Source organism: Aedes albopictus, chromosome 1 (assembly GCF_035046485.1).
Source record: "Aedes albopictus strain Foshan chromosome 1, AalbF5, whole genome shotgun sequence".
Classification (NCBI taxonomy): domain Eukaryota; kingdom Metazoa; phylum Arthropoda; class Insecta; order Diptera; family Culicidae; genus Aedes; species Aedes albopictus.
This window is the reverse complement of record NC_085136.1, coordinates 269,408,958-269,425,370: the sequence shown is the minus strand read 5'-3', so window position 1 is coordinate 269,425,370 and position 16,413 is coordinate 269,408,958. Positions and strand designations below refer to the sequence as shown.

Sequence of the window (16,413 nt, the reverse complement as noted above, 5' to 3'; positions counted from 1 at the left end):
GACATTTCTTGAAGGTAATGATCTCCAGAGACTTCCTCAGAATTCTAGGGATTTCTTCAAAAGTTCTTCCGCGTAGTTTTTGAGAAATTCTACTAAAATTCTATAACAAATCGTACAGGGATTCCTTTGGAAACTCTGCCCAGAGTTTCTCTAAGAATTGTTTGGGGAATTCCTTCTGTGATTTCTGCAGAAATTGCTACAGGGATTTTTTTTAGAAATTGCACTATCGGTTCCATAGGAAATATTTCCAGGGATGTCTTTTGAGGTCCCTGCAGAATTTGTCCAGATAATCCTCTAGGGATATTCAAGAAGTTCCTTCAGAAATTTTACAAAAATTTATAAATTTTACAAATTCATTTCTAAATGAATCGCTGAAGGAAAGTCTTAATATTTTCTGGAGGATTGTCTCGAGGCATCTCTTAAAAAACTCCTGGAAATACCTTTGGAAACTCCTTGAAGAAATTCGAGAAGTTTTTTTTGCTGCCCTGAAAAACTACTGGAGATGTCTCTGAAGGGATTCTGAGAAAATTTTCGAATTTCTGAAGGAATGTTTGAAATAATATTTGCAGGGGGTAAATAAAAAAATCTTGAAAAACTCCATGAATTTTTTTAAGGGATAGATTCTGGAATAATTTCTTCGGGAACTTTTAAGAAAATCTTTGAAAAAAAAGGTGAAAGAATCTGAAAGGAAGTTCTGAATATAACCAAAGCAATGCCTGGATGAATACCTGAAGGAATTACAGCAGAGAACCTTAGAGGATCTTCTAGAAGAATCTCTTGACAATTTTCTAGTAGAATTTCTAAATAGATGCCCGAGAAAATCTCCGAATGGAGTAATTAGAGTAAATGAAGTAATACATTATGGAAGGTCTGGAGAAATTTCCACAATTATTTATCAAAAGGTTTCTGGTAAACAAAATCCGAATTTCCAAAAGAAAACTCTAGAAAAAATTCAGAAACTATATACAAATCTTTGTTAACCCTAAAAGGGATACCTTCGTGGCCTCAGTTTCGTCACCTCGCTGAGTGTGTTCCATCAAAGGCGAGCTCTGAAAGGCGCCTGGGGTCCAATGGACCTCAGGTATCCCTTTTAGGGTTACAAACGTTCTCCTGGAATTGCATTTTAAACGAACAAAAGTTTGGAAGAATTCATGGAAAAATTCCTAGAATAATTTCTTGAAACACATCTAGAAGAATTTTCGAAGAAAGTCCTGGAACTGCTGGAAAAAATGACAATATTTCTGGATGAATTTCTTCAGAAAGGTTTGAGGGAATACATTAAACCAGCCTTTCTCAAACTTCTTTACCGACTAGTGTATTTCTTAGTTTGAGAAAGGCGCCATTAAACAATTGAAGCATGTGTAGCAATCCTTGATGGAGTTTCTTAAAGAATCCCAGGAGGAATTTCCGAAGAAACCCGTGGATCAGGCTCAAGAATAATCTTTTGAGAAATTTCGTGGGAAATCCTGAAGAAGTGCCAATTCTTGTGCGAATTTCTGAAGTAATATCTGGGGAATCTCTGGTTAAATTTTCAAAGAAAGGGAGACAGGAATGTATTTTGAAGAGTTTCTAAGAGAAATTTTTAGAAAAATTCTTGTCAACATCGTTCTAAAAAATCTTACGATAATCTTCTTTCTGTGAATACTTCAGAATTTTTTTTTTCAATTCACCGATGAATTCTCCAAAGATATTCCGGTGGTGTTCCTGGGGGTAATCCAGAAGAATCTCCTAGAAATTTTAAGATGAATTCTTGCGAAACTCATAAAAAATTCCTGCAAGAATGTCTCGATAATTACGGAAAAAAAAAACTTGTGAAATAACAATGCAGGGAAGGGATTTCCGTTTCATTTCCTTGGGGCGTACCAGTAAAGAGGGCGCTATAATTTGGAAACCTTGAGTAACTCAATTGGCAGCATTCACCGGATCTTGTCACCACTCAAGCTACTTGTGGTATTCATCCATCAGTTGCAAAGGTGTTGTTGAAAAATGGTACAACTCTGGCATGCTGCAGAGTATCATTAGGATCTTGAGTCTAGATCAGCATTTTCAAGCTTGTCGAACAGATCAGAGTATCCTTTTTTAGTTGATGCCACTCTACATCACCATAAAATGGAGGAAAACGTACCTCTGGATCCGACCTACCGATTCCACATCATCAGATTCGTCGAGCTATAAATAGCAAAGTCGGAACAACAATGACAGCTGGAATGGTATTGTTGTTTATTTCGTGATACGCTTTAAGCGCATCCAATGACGCTCTCGCCGTTGTGTAGCCTTTGATGACACGATTCTGGCTTTGCTCGATACATAGTCCGATCGTAGCCACAGCCTTTTTGTCTGCCTTCCGCATCCGTCTCCGGTTCCGGCTTTAGCTCATCCACCGTGTGTCAAAGTTCCTCTCTAGTAAGCAACATTACCTTTTGGAACTTCCCACCAAACAACATAAAATATAGATAGGAAGATCTTATAAGGTCATATTTGTTGTTGTCTTATAACTTTTCATATTTGTAATCGATCATGTTCACAACAAACACATACACTTTCATTTCATTATTTCTTTGCTTGGGCAGCATCCATTTATTACGTAACGCTAAAATCGACAATTTTTGACCCCCCCTCCCCCCTCCGTAACGCTTTTTTGTATGAAAACCTGACAATTTTTGTATGGGTCGTAACGCTCGGCCGGACTCCCCCCCTCCCCCTAGAGCGTTACGTAATATGTGGATGGCGCCTTGTATCATTCATTTTTTAAGTTCTGCATTATCAATATCATATAGAGTGATATTTCTTTCGCTTCTCTATAAACAAACCATCTCACTCAGAAAACTATAATCTATACTCAATACCCATCTCGAAATGCTAAGGGGCCGTTCATAAACCACGTAGACTTTTTGGGGGGAGGGGGGGGTCTGGCCAAAGTCTACGCTCCATACAAATTTCAAAAATTTTGTATGAACAAATGTCTACGAGGGGGGAGGGGGGGGGTCTGAGATGGCCAAATTTTGGTCTACGTGGTTTATGAACAGCCCCTAACGAGACCCCTTTTCATAAAAAAAAAACAAACCCTAAAAACCACAGTAAAAAATAAAGACCCAAACGCCAAGCAAAATGTATTCATTTTAATTGCAGTCTGAAGAACGCGGAACTCCTTCCCGTCGCAGTAAATCGGAGGGACCACCAGCGGTCGCCAACGGACGGCTACCGACCGGAACCGGAACCGGTACCGGCACCGGCACCGGCGTCGGCATCTCGAACGGAGTAGCACACGAGCCGGTCTCGGTCGAAGGCAGAGCGCAGGAACAGGTAGGCCCCTCAATTCCCTCGTCCGTCGATCGTCGACAAACTCGTCACCGCCGTGGTGGACGCTGATTAAGCTGCTGTTGTGCAGTCGATAATGCGGTTCTTATAACGCGTGCGTGGCGTGTGGGATGGGTGAGAAAGGGAGCGTGAGAGCCGTGTGTTTGCGAGAGTCGCTTTGGGGAATACACGATCACCAGTATACAGACTTTCGATATTAACACATATACACAAGAAACACTCAACACTGCACAATTGTTGACCGAAAATTGCTTTCAGTGAAACAAATTGTAAAATAAACACAACATTACGGATTGTGTAAGAGTACACCATTTGTTTCGTTAGTACGAGAGTGCGATTCACCACCACACGCTGACTGTCAGTTTGACTTACTCTTGGATATTGCTTTCGATGTTGTTTGAACACTTCGCCTTTGTATTTTCCTTGGTTCTGATTTCTGAGCTTTTGTTTGGCGTTATGTATCTGCTGAGTTGTTTGATTTTACTTAATTAAACTGGTATTATTTTACGTTTTTGTTTTATTTTTATTGCGTTTCTCTTCTTAGAAAAATGCAGTGTCTTAACCACACTATCGTTTGTTACAGAAAAATGACATTCTATAATTCGTTCAACCGCATTTGAGTGATACTAGCATATACAAATAGAGCTAAACCGTTACAGTTTTGCTCCTTAACGGATGGCGATTCATCCAGAGTGGTCGCCAACCAATCAGGAATCTCACGTTTATTCGATTTCACCAACACAAGCATCAGTATAGGTGGTGCCTGATTCGTCGCGATGAATCTGAGCTGCCCACTGAAAGTTGGCGGCACGGTTTGTTGTGAAAGCAACATACAACAAAGCTGCTAGTACACAGGGTCAAATATTTGTCCAAAAAGAAACCAATGCTCAAACATCTTGTTTAATTATTGTCAAACTGATGTTGTTTCTTGAGTTATTTCATTATCAAATATTTGACCCTGTATACTTCAAGCCTAACTCTAGCTAATCATGACCAAATGTGTGCAAAATCTGGTAGCAGCTCCATCTATTGAATTGTCAATTCGATTGCATACCCATCTTGATACCTTGGAACAAAGTAACTTTACTCCAGTGATATAGTAGACATAAAGTAGACATCCATTTTTGTTGGTCTTGAGCGATACTCTTCTAGTTTCCCCGAACGTTTATGGAATCTCAAATCGACCACGTTCTGATTGATGGACGGCACTTCTCCGACATTATCGACGTCAGGACCTATCGTGGCGCCAACATCGCCTCCGACCACTATCTGGTGATGGTCAAACTGTGTCCAAAACTTTCCGTCATCAACAATGTACGGTACCGGCGACCGCCACGGTACAACCTTGAGTGACTAAAACAACCGGATGTCGCCTCAGTATACGTGCAGAATCTCGAGACAGCGTTGCCAGGCGAGGGTGAGCTCAATGAGGCCCCTCTAGAGGACTGCTGGAGTACAGTTAAAGCAGCCATCAACGACGCAGCCGAGATCACCATCGGGTACGTGGAACGGAATCGACGGAACGAATGGTTCGACGAAGAGTGCAGAACGGTTTTGGAGGAGAAGAACGCAGCGAGGGCGGTAATGCTGCAGCAAGGGACTCGACAGAACGTGGAACGTTACAAACAGAAGCGGAAACAGCAGACCCGCCTCTTTCGGGAGAAAAAGCGCCGCCTGGAAGAAGCGGAGTGTGAAGAAATGGTACTGCTGTGCCGTTTCCAAGAAACACGGAAGTTCTATCAGAAGCTCAACGAATCCCGCAACGGCTTCGTGCCGCGAGCCGAAATATGCAGGGATACAGACGGAGGCCTCTTGACGGACGGACGTGAGGTGAGGTGATCGAAAGGTGGAAGCAGCACTTCGATCAGCACCTGAACAGGGTGGAGAACGTAGGCACGGGAGCCTACGGCAACGGAGAGAACGACGACGCCAGTGCAGCGGAGGACGGAAATGAACCAACTCCCACGCTGAGGGAAGTTAAGAATGCCATTCACCAGCTCAAAACCAACAAAGCAACTGGTAAGGATGGTATCGCAGCTGAACTCATCAAGTTCGGCCCAAAAAAGTTGGCCACCTGTCTGCATCGGCTGATAGTCAGGATCTGGGAAACCGAATAGCTGGAAGGAAGGGGCAATCTACCCGATTCACAAGAAAGGCGACCATTTGGAATGTGAGAACTTCAGAACGATCACTATTTTGAATGCTGTCTACAAAGTGCTATCCCAGATCATCTTCCGTCGTGTGTCACCCAAAACGAATGAGTTCGTAGGAAGTTATCAAGCTGGCTTCATCGACGGCCGGTCGACAACGGACAGGATCTTCACCGTACGGCAAATCCTCCAGAAATGCCGTGAATACCAGATCCCATCGCATCACCTGTTCATCGACTTCAAGGCGGCATACGACAGTATCGACAGCGCAGAGCAATGGAGAATCATGGACGAAAACGGCTTTCCTGGGAAGCTGACTAGACTGAAGCAACGAATCTCGACGGGGATTGCGACAAGGTGTGATGCGACGAATCGGGCTCAACAGCCGGGGAACGATTTTCACAAAATCCGGTCAATTTGTGTGCTTTGCGGACGACATGGACATTATTACCACAACATTTGGGACGGTGGCAGAGCTGTACACCCACCTGAAACGCGAAGCAGCAAAGGTCGGACTGGTGGTGAATGCCTCAAAAACAAAGTACATGCTGGTAGGCGGAACCGAACACAACCGAATCCGTCTGGGTAGTAATGTTACGATAGACGGGGCTACCTTCCAGGTAGTGGAGGAATTCGTCTACCTCGGATCCTCACTGACGGCTGACAACAACGTGATCCGTGAAATTCGAAGGCACATCATCAGTGGAAGTCGCGCCTACTACGGGCTCCAGAAGAAGCTGCGGTCGAAAAAGATTCACCCACGCACCAAATGCACCATGTACAAAACGCTAATAAGACCGGTGGTCCTCTACGGACACGAGGCATGGACCATACTTGAGGAGGACCTGCAAGCACTCGGAGTTTTTGAGCGATGCGTGCTAAGGACGAACTTCGGCGGCGTGAGCAGGAGAATGGTGTGTGGCGGAGAAGGATGAACCACCAGCTCGCTGCACTTTACGGTGAACCCAGCATCCAGGAGGTGGCCAAAGCCGGAAGGATACGGTGGGCAGGTCATGTTGCAAGAATGCCGGACAATAACCCTGCAAAAGAAATCTACTCCTTTTCTAGTGAGCTGATTCAAGGGATAAGTTATGGTTGCCATGATTTGAATATGTCTATAAACGAAATTAACTAAACCGAGCAGGCTCCGGACGGCTTCTGCAGACTTTGGCGTTTGTAGTCTTCCAATAGCTTCCAATTTGTGAAATGCCTTGTTCAGAAATATGATATCCCAAGAAATCAATTTCTTGTACATGCGAGACGGAATTTAGCAGGATGGTATACTGATTCAACTTGTTATACACCATTTTTGTTCGTTCATGAAGCTCTAAATCGTCTTTAGCCGGGATCAACACATCGTCAATGAACACAATGGGCCAAGGAAGATCCGCAAATATTGTCTCCATGACTTTTTGGAACTGCTCCGGGCGGCAGAAAGTCCAAACATGAGCCTTTTATAACGAAAAAGCCCGAGTGGAGAAATAAAAGTTGTGATATACCGACATTTTCTTCTAAGAAGAACTTGATGGAAGGCTTGTCGTATATCAAGCTTAGTGAAGATTTGATTTCCCCCAATTTTCTTAGTCATCTGCTCCAATGTTGGTATCGGATGAACTTCTCTTAATATAGCTTTGTTTGCTTCCCTCCTTCTTCTTCTTCTTTTTCGTCTTTATGGTTCTACGTTTCCACTGGAACTTGGTCCGCCTCTCTCCAACTTAGTGTTCTTTGAGCACTTCCACAGTTATCAATTGAAGGGTTTACATTGCCAGCCATTGCATGAATTAGTATACTGTCAGGTAACCACAGTGACACACTATGCCCAGGGAGTCGAGAAAATTTTCCCGAGCGGAACGGGAATCGAACCCGCCGTCTCCGGATTGGCGATCTATAGCCTTAACCACTAGACTAACTGGAGACCCATGTTTGCTTCCCTATGGTCCACAATAATTCTAACCTCATTGAAACTTTTCCGCTTCATCAACATTGGTGAAACCCACTCTGAAGCAATGATATCTTGCTTTCACGGATTCGTTCAATGATCAATAATTCCTGCTTCTCAAGCTCTCTAAGTTTGTTCAGAGCCATTTTTTCTAGCGGAAATTGTATGCGCCGCAAACATTGGCGGACAGGGGGAATTTTTGTCAATTTTAATGTTTGCCACAATGCCTGAGTAATGTTGATGATTAACCTGGGCTGGTTAGGGGAATATCTGTAAGTAAAAAGAAAATCGTGTTAAGTACCGTTCCTTTGAATTCCACTAAGAATTTGCATCCTTTGACAGATACGTATTTCGACCTCAACTGTAAGGGTTCATTCACAAATGTCATAACGCCAAAATTGGCATTTTTTGACACCCACCCACCCCTTCGTAACAATGTTTATATGGGAAGAATTTTTTTTTGTTCGAGATGTAACACCATGAAGTACACCCACCCACCCCCTCCAGCGTTATGACATTTGTGAACAAGCCCTAAGGTCGTCTTCAGTGTCTTGTACTTGACTCGACTCAAGTACACGACACTGAAGACGACCTTACAGTTCAGGTCGAAATACGTATCTGTCGAAGGATGCAAATTCTTAGTGGAATTCGAAGGAACATTACTTAACACGTCCTATATCTTTCAGCAAATTTCGGTAAGGGGTTACTTGTTGGAATCCCATAAGAAGGAGTCATGACAATCATATCCATGTGGTGATGGTCACAAATCGAGGATGAAGGGATTCTAGCTTTCGACTCCTGTTATCGCTATAGACACTATAGATACCATAGACTCGCGGAAGCGAAGACAACTTAAGCCAAACGAACTGTCAGTTCGTGTAGCCAAACGAGCATGACGTCACGATTTCAACAGCAACAATAGATTGTGTGACGTCATATTCGCTCGGTACACTCTAAATTCAAGGTAAAACACACTAAAATCGTATTGCTGAACCATGCCTCCGCGAGTCTATGGAATCTATAGTGTCTACAGTTATCGCTAGACCCATTGATTTCTAACTGTTGATTCTGCTGGTACTGTGCAGCAAACTCTTCAGCTGACAAGCGTTGCATATTGAAAGGCATGATTTTGTAGTTTCTCAAACTCGTGACATTGGGCGATCGCGCCGGAAATATTACGACTACAAGATAGTTGTCTGAGCCTCTGAGTAGGACCTCATATCCATCACGTAGCGAAAAAGGTAGCCCGCTGACCAGCACACAAATTATTTTGATTTAGATTCCGTACTGGAGAATGCAGATAATTATTGGTGATTTTAATGATTCGGTATCAACTTCAACCAGAAATACACTCGACCGCTACGGTATTTTGTCATTGTAGCTGTATTGTGTTTATCTCCCATGCGCGTTACCACCGGCGCTCGAAATCGCAATATCAAGCTGATAACAAACCGCGAAAAAAGGATTCGAACACAAACTTATCCGTGTTGGCTGGACCGGTGCGGAATAGCCATACTAAAGTTCAGTTCAAAGTTCATAAACAACGTAGACTCTGAGAGGGAGGGGGGGGGGCGGTGTGTCTTGACCAAGTCTGCAGCCCATACAAACTCCGAAAATTTTGAATAGACGAAAGTCTATGAAACGAATTGGAGGGGATCTGAAATTGTCAAGCTTGAGTTTAAATTAGTTATGGACACCATCAAACTTCGTTTTCCGTAATTCTCTTGTTAAGCTTGATACCAATCTATGTCATAAATATGCAAATCAGCTTACAGCAGTATCACTCATATGCGTTCAAAATTATTCAATGAAAATTAAAATCAATATGAAATAATAATAAAATCAAATCGAAATTTTACAATACATACCATTTTGCAGAATGTAGGGGAAATGACGACTTCGGAACTTTCTTATTCTGTTATCATCATGAGGTAAATGAAGTGATAGAGATTTTTTTGAATAAAGATAAACCATTAGTCAATACATTGATTTGATTGATTGATTTATCTTTATTTGAGAGACTTTCAGCCCTTGGCTGGTTCGGCTCTATTAGCCAATACATTGTTATGCCCAAGATTAGACATCGGCAACTACATTCACCCCGTGACAATAATAAGTTAAGAGTTCTGGGTTATTTGGCCGAATGACGTTTAGCCGAAAAAAGGAATTCTAAACTTATGTGATCATGCCATTGTTTTCTATATGAGTATAATTCGAAAGAACATCCTATGATTCAAAGAAGGAAAAAATCCTTGACAAAAAAATGCGCAAATACTACGCCAACTACTGCCTTAAATGGTAAAACTAAAAAAAAAAGCCTATGAATAAAAGAAGGAAATCTTTCTGTTGATCATATTTATTGGCAGCTAGAATGTTCTCCAGAGTATATTCACAGCTCCAAATTCTTTAGATTGGAATTCGGCCAAGCGGCATTTGGCCAAATGACCGGACACTTGAGTGAAGAAAGTGCCAAAGCCGTGTCAGTTCCCCTTTCCAGTTCCAGATTAATAAATGATGATTCTAATGTTACAACTCCATCTTTCTTTTCTTTCTTCTCTATTCCGCCATCTTGAATGCGATCATTCCTGACCCCCAATGAATCAACGGACCAACCACCAACTCCGATCGATCGCCGACAGCCGGGTGAGTCTAGTGGCCTATTCAGAAAAACTATTAGCAAATTGAGCACAGAGTATCGCCTGCAGTTCGTGTGGCCGCACGTGCGCAGGGCGATCAAGGGGGCCGCCGCTGGGCCGGAGGACACGGTGATCGAGCCACCGCGCAAGTCCCTCTCGATGGGTGCACTGAAAGCTGCGCAGGCCGCTGCCGCCGCTGCTGCCGCCGGTGGTGGCAGTCACCATCACCATCAACACCACTTCCACCACCACAACCACCACCATCAGGCGGTTCCCACCGTGCATAAAAAACGAACCGCAAACGAGCGAGAAGGTGCGCGAGACAGAGAGCGAGCTAGCTTCACAACTTTTCATGCTCATTGACAGATTTAGAGATCACTTGCTATATATACTGTTGTATACAATCATCGCCGTCCATTTTGTTCGAAGTACCTCTGCCTCTCTCGTTGTCAGCGCGATAGTTGCTGCTTTTAAATGCTCAATTTGAGATAATATTTTACTATTAATTACTGCTAGATTAGTGCTGTTTTAAACACTAATGATGCTCGCTTAGATTAGCGATTTTTACAGTTGTATTTCTATTCCAGAACATGGACATTTTCCAATATTGTATATTTAGTAATCCATCGAACTTTCATAATAAAATATATAAATGTTAGTATATCTTTCAATAGCTCCCCATATATGCAATGCCAATTTTATCATCAATAGTGTATTTGGTAGCTCAGTACAGCGCAGTGGTAATACGGATTACATTCGTTTGACGTATGGAAAGGTATGACAATGTTGATTTATCGTTAAAAGTTTTCTTAGAGCTGCTCAATCGACTTCGAGTTAGTTTCCCTATATTCACGGACAGTTAAGAAAAAAGACTGCAGGAGTCAGTAGCTGAACACAAGAATATTTTACCTTTGATACATTTGATACTTAAAATAACAATCGAGTCATTCGTTGGGAGCGCATGCTATCCAGATCTCCCCGACTCCGGCGCCGCGCATGTAGTGGAGCTATAGGACTTCTCCCTAACAGAAGTCATTTCTGCTTACTCCACAGAAGAACTTGCCTGGCATGCACACATTTCTTGGTCTACTCCGGACTTTTCCGGGAATTCCTTTACGCAATACCAATAGAGCCTTCCGCGTGGTCAACGGCCGGACATTGGCGAAGTGATAGTGCAATCGTCTACACTGATCATTGCTTGCTGCTCCGACTATTGGTTGTTAACAACTACCAGAGAGCCAATTCCAGTTTCCCGAAACTCATCAACTTCATTGCAACTACGATCGAGTGGGATGCAGTCAATTCCACTTCTTCGATCGATTCACCATGTAGAGCTTTAGACCGTCAGCATAGCCATTGTCTCCACCCAGCGGGAACCTAAACTTATGTCGTACATCTCATAACACCGGACCCAGGATGGAACCTTGCGGAGATGCCTGAGGTTATGTGTAAGCACTTCCGACCCATCTTGTGTCGGAAACTAGTACTTGATTCTGGAACCAACTTCCGAGAGTCTTGTATAGGCACCCGGGGTATCCCCAGATGCAGGAGCGTATCGGCAATAGACGCCCAACTGGCACTATTGAACGCGTTCCTTACATCCACACTCACTACTGTACAGTAGTGAATCCTCCTTCTCTTACGCTGGAGCTCTATCTCGGCGGTCTGTGTAACCGTCAAGATAGCGTCTACGGTCAACCTTCCCTTCCCGGAAGCCGAACTAGTTGCTCGAGAGACTATTCACACACGATGTGCCTCAACATTCAGGTGAGGATGATCTTCTCGAGAACCTTCTTCGCCATGTCTATCACGCTTATTGGTCTATATGCCGACGGGTCTCCGGGTGGTCCCCCGCCTTTAGCAAAATAATCAAGCTCTGCCGCTTCCAAACTTCTGGGAAAACTCCCTCATCCAGGCATTTCTGCATAACAGAACTGAACATCTCGGGAGCCTCTGTAATAGCTACTTTTAAGGCTAGGTTCGGAACTCCGTCCGGACCTGGGGCCTTACCTACGCATAGGGACTTTGCTATCCCCGCAAGTTCCACATCGGTGATCCTCCCCTCATTGCCAGCCCCAGTCCCCGGCTGTCCTACGAAAGGAGGCCAAGGACTAGGATCATGACGCGGAAAAAGTACCTCGATGATCCCTTTCAACATCTCTAGAGATTGCTCTGTAGGAGCCATGACACCTCTCGTCTTGGCCATCACGAACCTGTAGGCATCATCCCACGGATTTGCATTGGCACTCTGGTAGAGACCCTCAAAGCAGACCTTTATGCTTGCCCTTATCTCGATCCTCGGCGCGATTTTGGCAGAGGCGAACCCTACCCGTTGTTCATTTTGCTCCTCGCTCCGTCTGCTGATCCGTAAGCAGGCGCGACGCAAATTCGCAATCGCTTGTGCATAAATTAAAAAGGCATAAAAAGAGGGTGTTTTGTGCATGAATTAAGTCAGTACTTCAAATGAAGGACATTAATTTTCGAGAAAATGTTTTGCTCCTGGGGGTTTGAAATGAGGTTCAAGGGGATTTCATCGGTGTTTCGGGGAGTTCTAGGAGAATTTAAGTGGGCTCGAGGTGTTTTCAAGGAGTTTTAGGTGCTCTTCAGAGGATTTTAAGATAAGATTTTAGTGGTTCTACAGAGGAATAGAGATTCATTTTAGAGAGAATTAAACTTTTTTCAGAGGCGTTTCAAGAGGTTTGAGGTGCGTTTCAGAAAGATTTTGGGTGCTCTAGGGCCGTTCCTATAACCTCATAAAATCCCCTAAACTTCCCTTAAACCCCTGAGTCCCGTTAAGGCGTGCATGAAACGCCCCTGAAATCGTTTGGAAACCCCTGAAATGCTCCTGAATACTCCTGAGATCTTCCGAAACTCCCGTGGCACCCCTTGAAATCCCTAGAACACCTTGGAACCCTTTGGAATCCCCTGAAACCTTCAAGAGCTCCTGAAATACCACTGACACCAATTGAAACCCCGTGTAACCCCCTGAGATTATCTAATGTACCCCAGTCAACCACTGATCGTATTAGATGTTGAATAAGATGTTAAAGTTGAGTTGGTATACGTTCATTTTGCATATGCCTATTTGGAGGCATGCACGCATATGGCCTCCACTTTATCATTTTGTGCAACATTTTGTACGATTACTGGTAGTCTGGAACTGCTGAAACGCCTATGAGATCCCCTGGTAGCTCGAGTCCTCCTGAAATGTTCCTCAAACGCCCCTGAGACTCTCTGAAATCCGCTGAAATACCATTAAATTTTCCTGGGGCCCACCAAAACGTCCTAAGAACCCCTGATCGCTCCTGAGATTTCCAGTGGAACTCCAAGAGACTTTCTGAAGTAGACGTAAAAACTTGAAGTATTTTTAGGCAAAGTACGTTTAATTGGCAAATTGAGAGATAAATTTGTGAAAAAATTACCACTTGTTTTGGTGGGATTCGATCCCACGACTCCGTTATCGCTAGTCCGGCGCTTTAACCAACTAAGCTACAGAACAGGTTACAACTCTGCAGAATAGAAAGTCAAACTGGATTCGAAGCACCACCCTAAACCGGGTCCGTCTTTCACAACTTTATCTCTCTTTCGGCTCTTAGATGCCAATCTCCCGCACTCTCGCGGCCTTCTGAAGCCCTTCTGGAAACCCACTAATCCGATGTCTCTTCTAGACAGAAATGTATTGCTTTTTTCGGAAAGATGTCGCAAGGCAGAAATATTCTCTCTCCATTAGCAAAGAATGCAGCGGTGTTGAACTTCTTTTTGTGGTATCAAAATGGCAAAACACTTCTGTCTGGTGGAGTCGTTGGGCAAGGCCTACTGAAACTCCCCTGAGAACTCCTGAAGCACACCAAGAACCTCCTCAGAGCTTCTGCAGCACTCCTAAGATTCCCTGAAGTTCCCTGAAACGCTTTTAGGACCCCTGGAGTTTCCTCAAACGCCCTTGACTTCCCTCTGGCACCTTATTGAAATTCCCAAAAGCCGTCTTAAACCACCCTAAAGCCCCTGAGAAATCCCTTAATTCTCCTTAGAACCCTAAACACTGTCTTAAACGGTGCCCTGTAGTTCGGGATGGTTTGGGGTTACGCCGGATATTGTGACATTAAGATGAAGATTTTCCCAAAAATTCCTTAAGGGTTTTCTTTCAGGGATTACTCAAAAAGCTCTTTATGATTGTTCTGAAGGAGTTCCTTCAAGGATTCCTCTGGGATTATAATAAGAGATTTCTTCAGTGGATCCTTGAGGGATTTCTGCAGGAGTTTCATCAGATTATTTTAGGAGTTCCTTTAGGAATTCCACGAAGAGTTCCTTCAAAGTTTCCTCCCGGTGCTCTTCAAGTGATTTTTCTAGGAATTCTCCAGATATCATTCGGGGATTTCTCTAGGAGTTTCTTGAGGGGTTCCCTTGAGATTTTTTTCATGAATTACTTCTGGGATTCTGCAAAGATTCTTCTTGGAATTGAACTTTCAGTATTATCATCAGAAGTTGCAGGTCTCTTCGAGGAGTACGGGATTCCTTCAAAATTTCAAAATTGTACTTTTTCAGTCTAAGCTTCTTAAAACGTTGCTAAAGGAGGAATCTCAGAAGAAACTCCTAGAAGAATTCCAGAAGAAACTTCTAGAGAAATGTTAGTCATTTGGGAGGTTTCAAGCAATCTTGTAACTGAAGGCCTTCGTCTGCAAAACTTGCTTGTGTCAGGGCCTTTGTAGTTCGGAAACTAGTGCTCCGACTCGAAACACCTGTAACAAATCTACGGCGGCTAGAAAATGCTCTACGAGCCCACCTTGAGCGGTCTCAGCAACCGCAACGGATAGCCAATCTAAGACCGCCTGTATCCCTTCTGAGTCTTTCTGCAGCGTGACAGCCGTTGTGGCCACCTGTACTGCGCACAGTGTTGACGCAAAGCCGTGACGAGCTCCTTTGCATCCGTGATCTCATCCAGATTTACACTGGAAAGTCGCTGTTAGTCCCTTCCAGTCGACTGGTCATGGTATCCCAGATATTGCAGAGTACTTGATGCAGAAGTCTCCTAAAACAATAAAGCTTCGATGTTCACGTAGACAGTATGTCGAACCATTTGCGGATCAGCCAAGATGTTGATGGTGTGGCAACTTTTAGAGGAATCATCAGACAAATATCGAATTTCTAGTAGATTAGAAGACTAAAGCTTTTGAGGATTTTCAGAGAAATTGTTGAAAGAATTCTCACAGACATTTCAAAGCATTTTTCCAAAGCATTTAAAGACCAATCCTTTGAAGAATTCCTAAAAGAAGTTTTGGAGAAGTCCTTGAAAGAACACCTTTGATGGAATTTTGTAAAAAAATGTGTAAAAAATCTTCGTCAGATTCCCGATATTTTTAGAAAGAGGTTTCAGAGAAACTTGAAAAAGAATCCTTGAATTTAATTCTACAGGGGGCACTGTCAAATTCCAGGTTAAAACCTCGGATTACTTCTAGAAAGACTCTTTGGAATAATTTCTGGAGAAAACATCGGTGCGGCTTATAGATGATTCTTCAGCGGAATTTCAGAAAAGATCCATGAAGATAATCTTAGGAGCATTTCCGGAAGCCTACACGCTGAAACTTTTCATAGAATCCGTGGCGAGGCTTCTGAGGAACTCTTTGAAAGAATTTTTGAAAAATTCTGAGAAGAATTTTTTTGGGAATTTCTGAGAGATTTTTCGCTGAAATTTTAGAAGAATATTCTCAAAAACTGCAGGTGGAATTTTGAGAGGAATTTTAGGAAGACTCTTTGTAACAATTTCGGGAGAAATCTTCGGAGCAACTTCTAGAGGATTTCTCGCAAGAATTTTTGGGAATTTCCAAAGAGAAATTCCATGAAAGAGTTTTGGAGCGATCGCTATATTTTTCGTAGAATCATCAAAAAACATTTCTGAGTACTTCTCAAAAAAATAATAAAAATTGAGAAAATTCTTTGGAGAAAACTATGCAAAAACTTATAGGAAACTTATAGGAATTATATGAATAATACTCTGAGAAATCCTTGCACAAGTCTTCTAATACTGGGCTTTATATCAGTATTATTTCCGAGGAATTACTAGAGGAAATGTTCTGGAAATTTTCAGGCTACTTCGCGGAAATATTTGAGGGGGTTAGAGGCAGAGGGGTGTAAGTGACCAAAAAATCAAAATTGAGTTATATATCCTACGTGACTCTACGAGATCAACTTTGTTTGTTGCCGAAGACCCGTCATTTTGTAAGTGCAATATTGTATTAATATTATTTCTAAAAAATCAACATATTATACTTTACCACGAGTCGATGTCCATATATGATCTCTTTGTATATGCTTTGAATCATGTCTTATGTTAAGGACCACGGCACGTGCCGAAGGTAGTTTGCATAGTTGATTG

The 16,413-nt window shown here is 42.9% G+C and overlaps 1 protein-coding gene across 7 annotated transcripts in view; it reads left to right on the top strand.

Annotated features, from left to right (window-relative positions):
* LOC109429334 (serine/arginine repetitive matrix protein 1) overlaps nucleotides 1-16,413 on the top strand; it is a 497,632-nt gene that overhangs the window by 416,673 nt on the left and 64,546 nt on the right. For 6 of the 7 annotated variants that reach the window (XM_062846750.1, XM_062846749.1, XM_062846752.1 and 3 more), the window contains 2 exons: nucleotides 3,130-3,303; nucleotides 10,047-10,356. In XM_062846750.1, the coding sequence (XP_062702734.1) occupies nucleotides 3,130-3,303; nucleotides 10,047-10,356 (484 nt within the window). The remainder of the gene's footprint in view (nucleotides 1-3,129; nucleotides 3,304-10,046; nucleotides 10,357-16,413) is intronic. The other variant, XM_062846753.1, reaches the window with a different exon arrangement.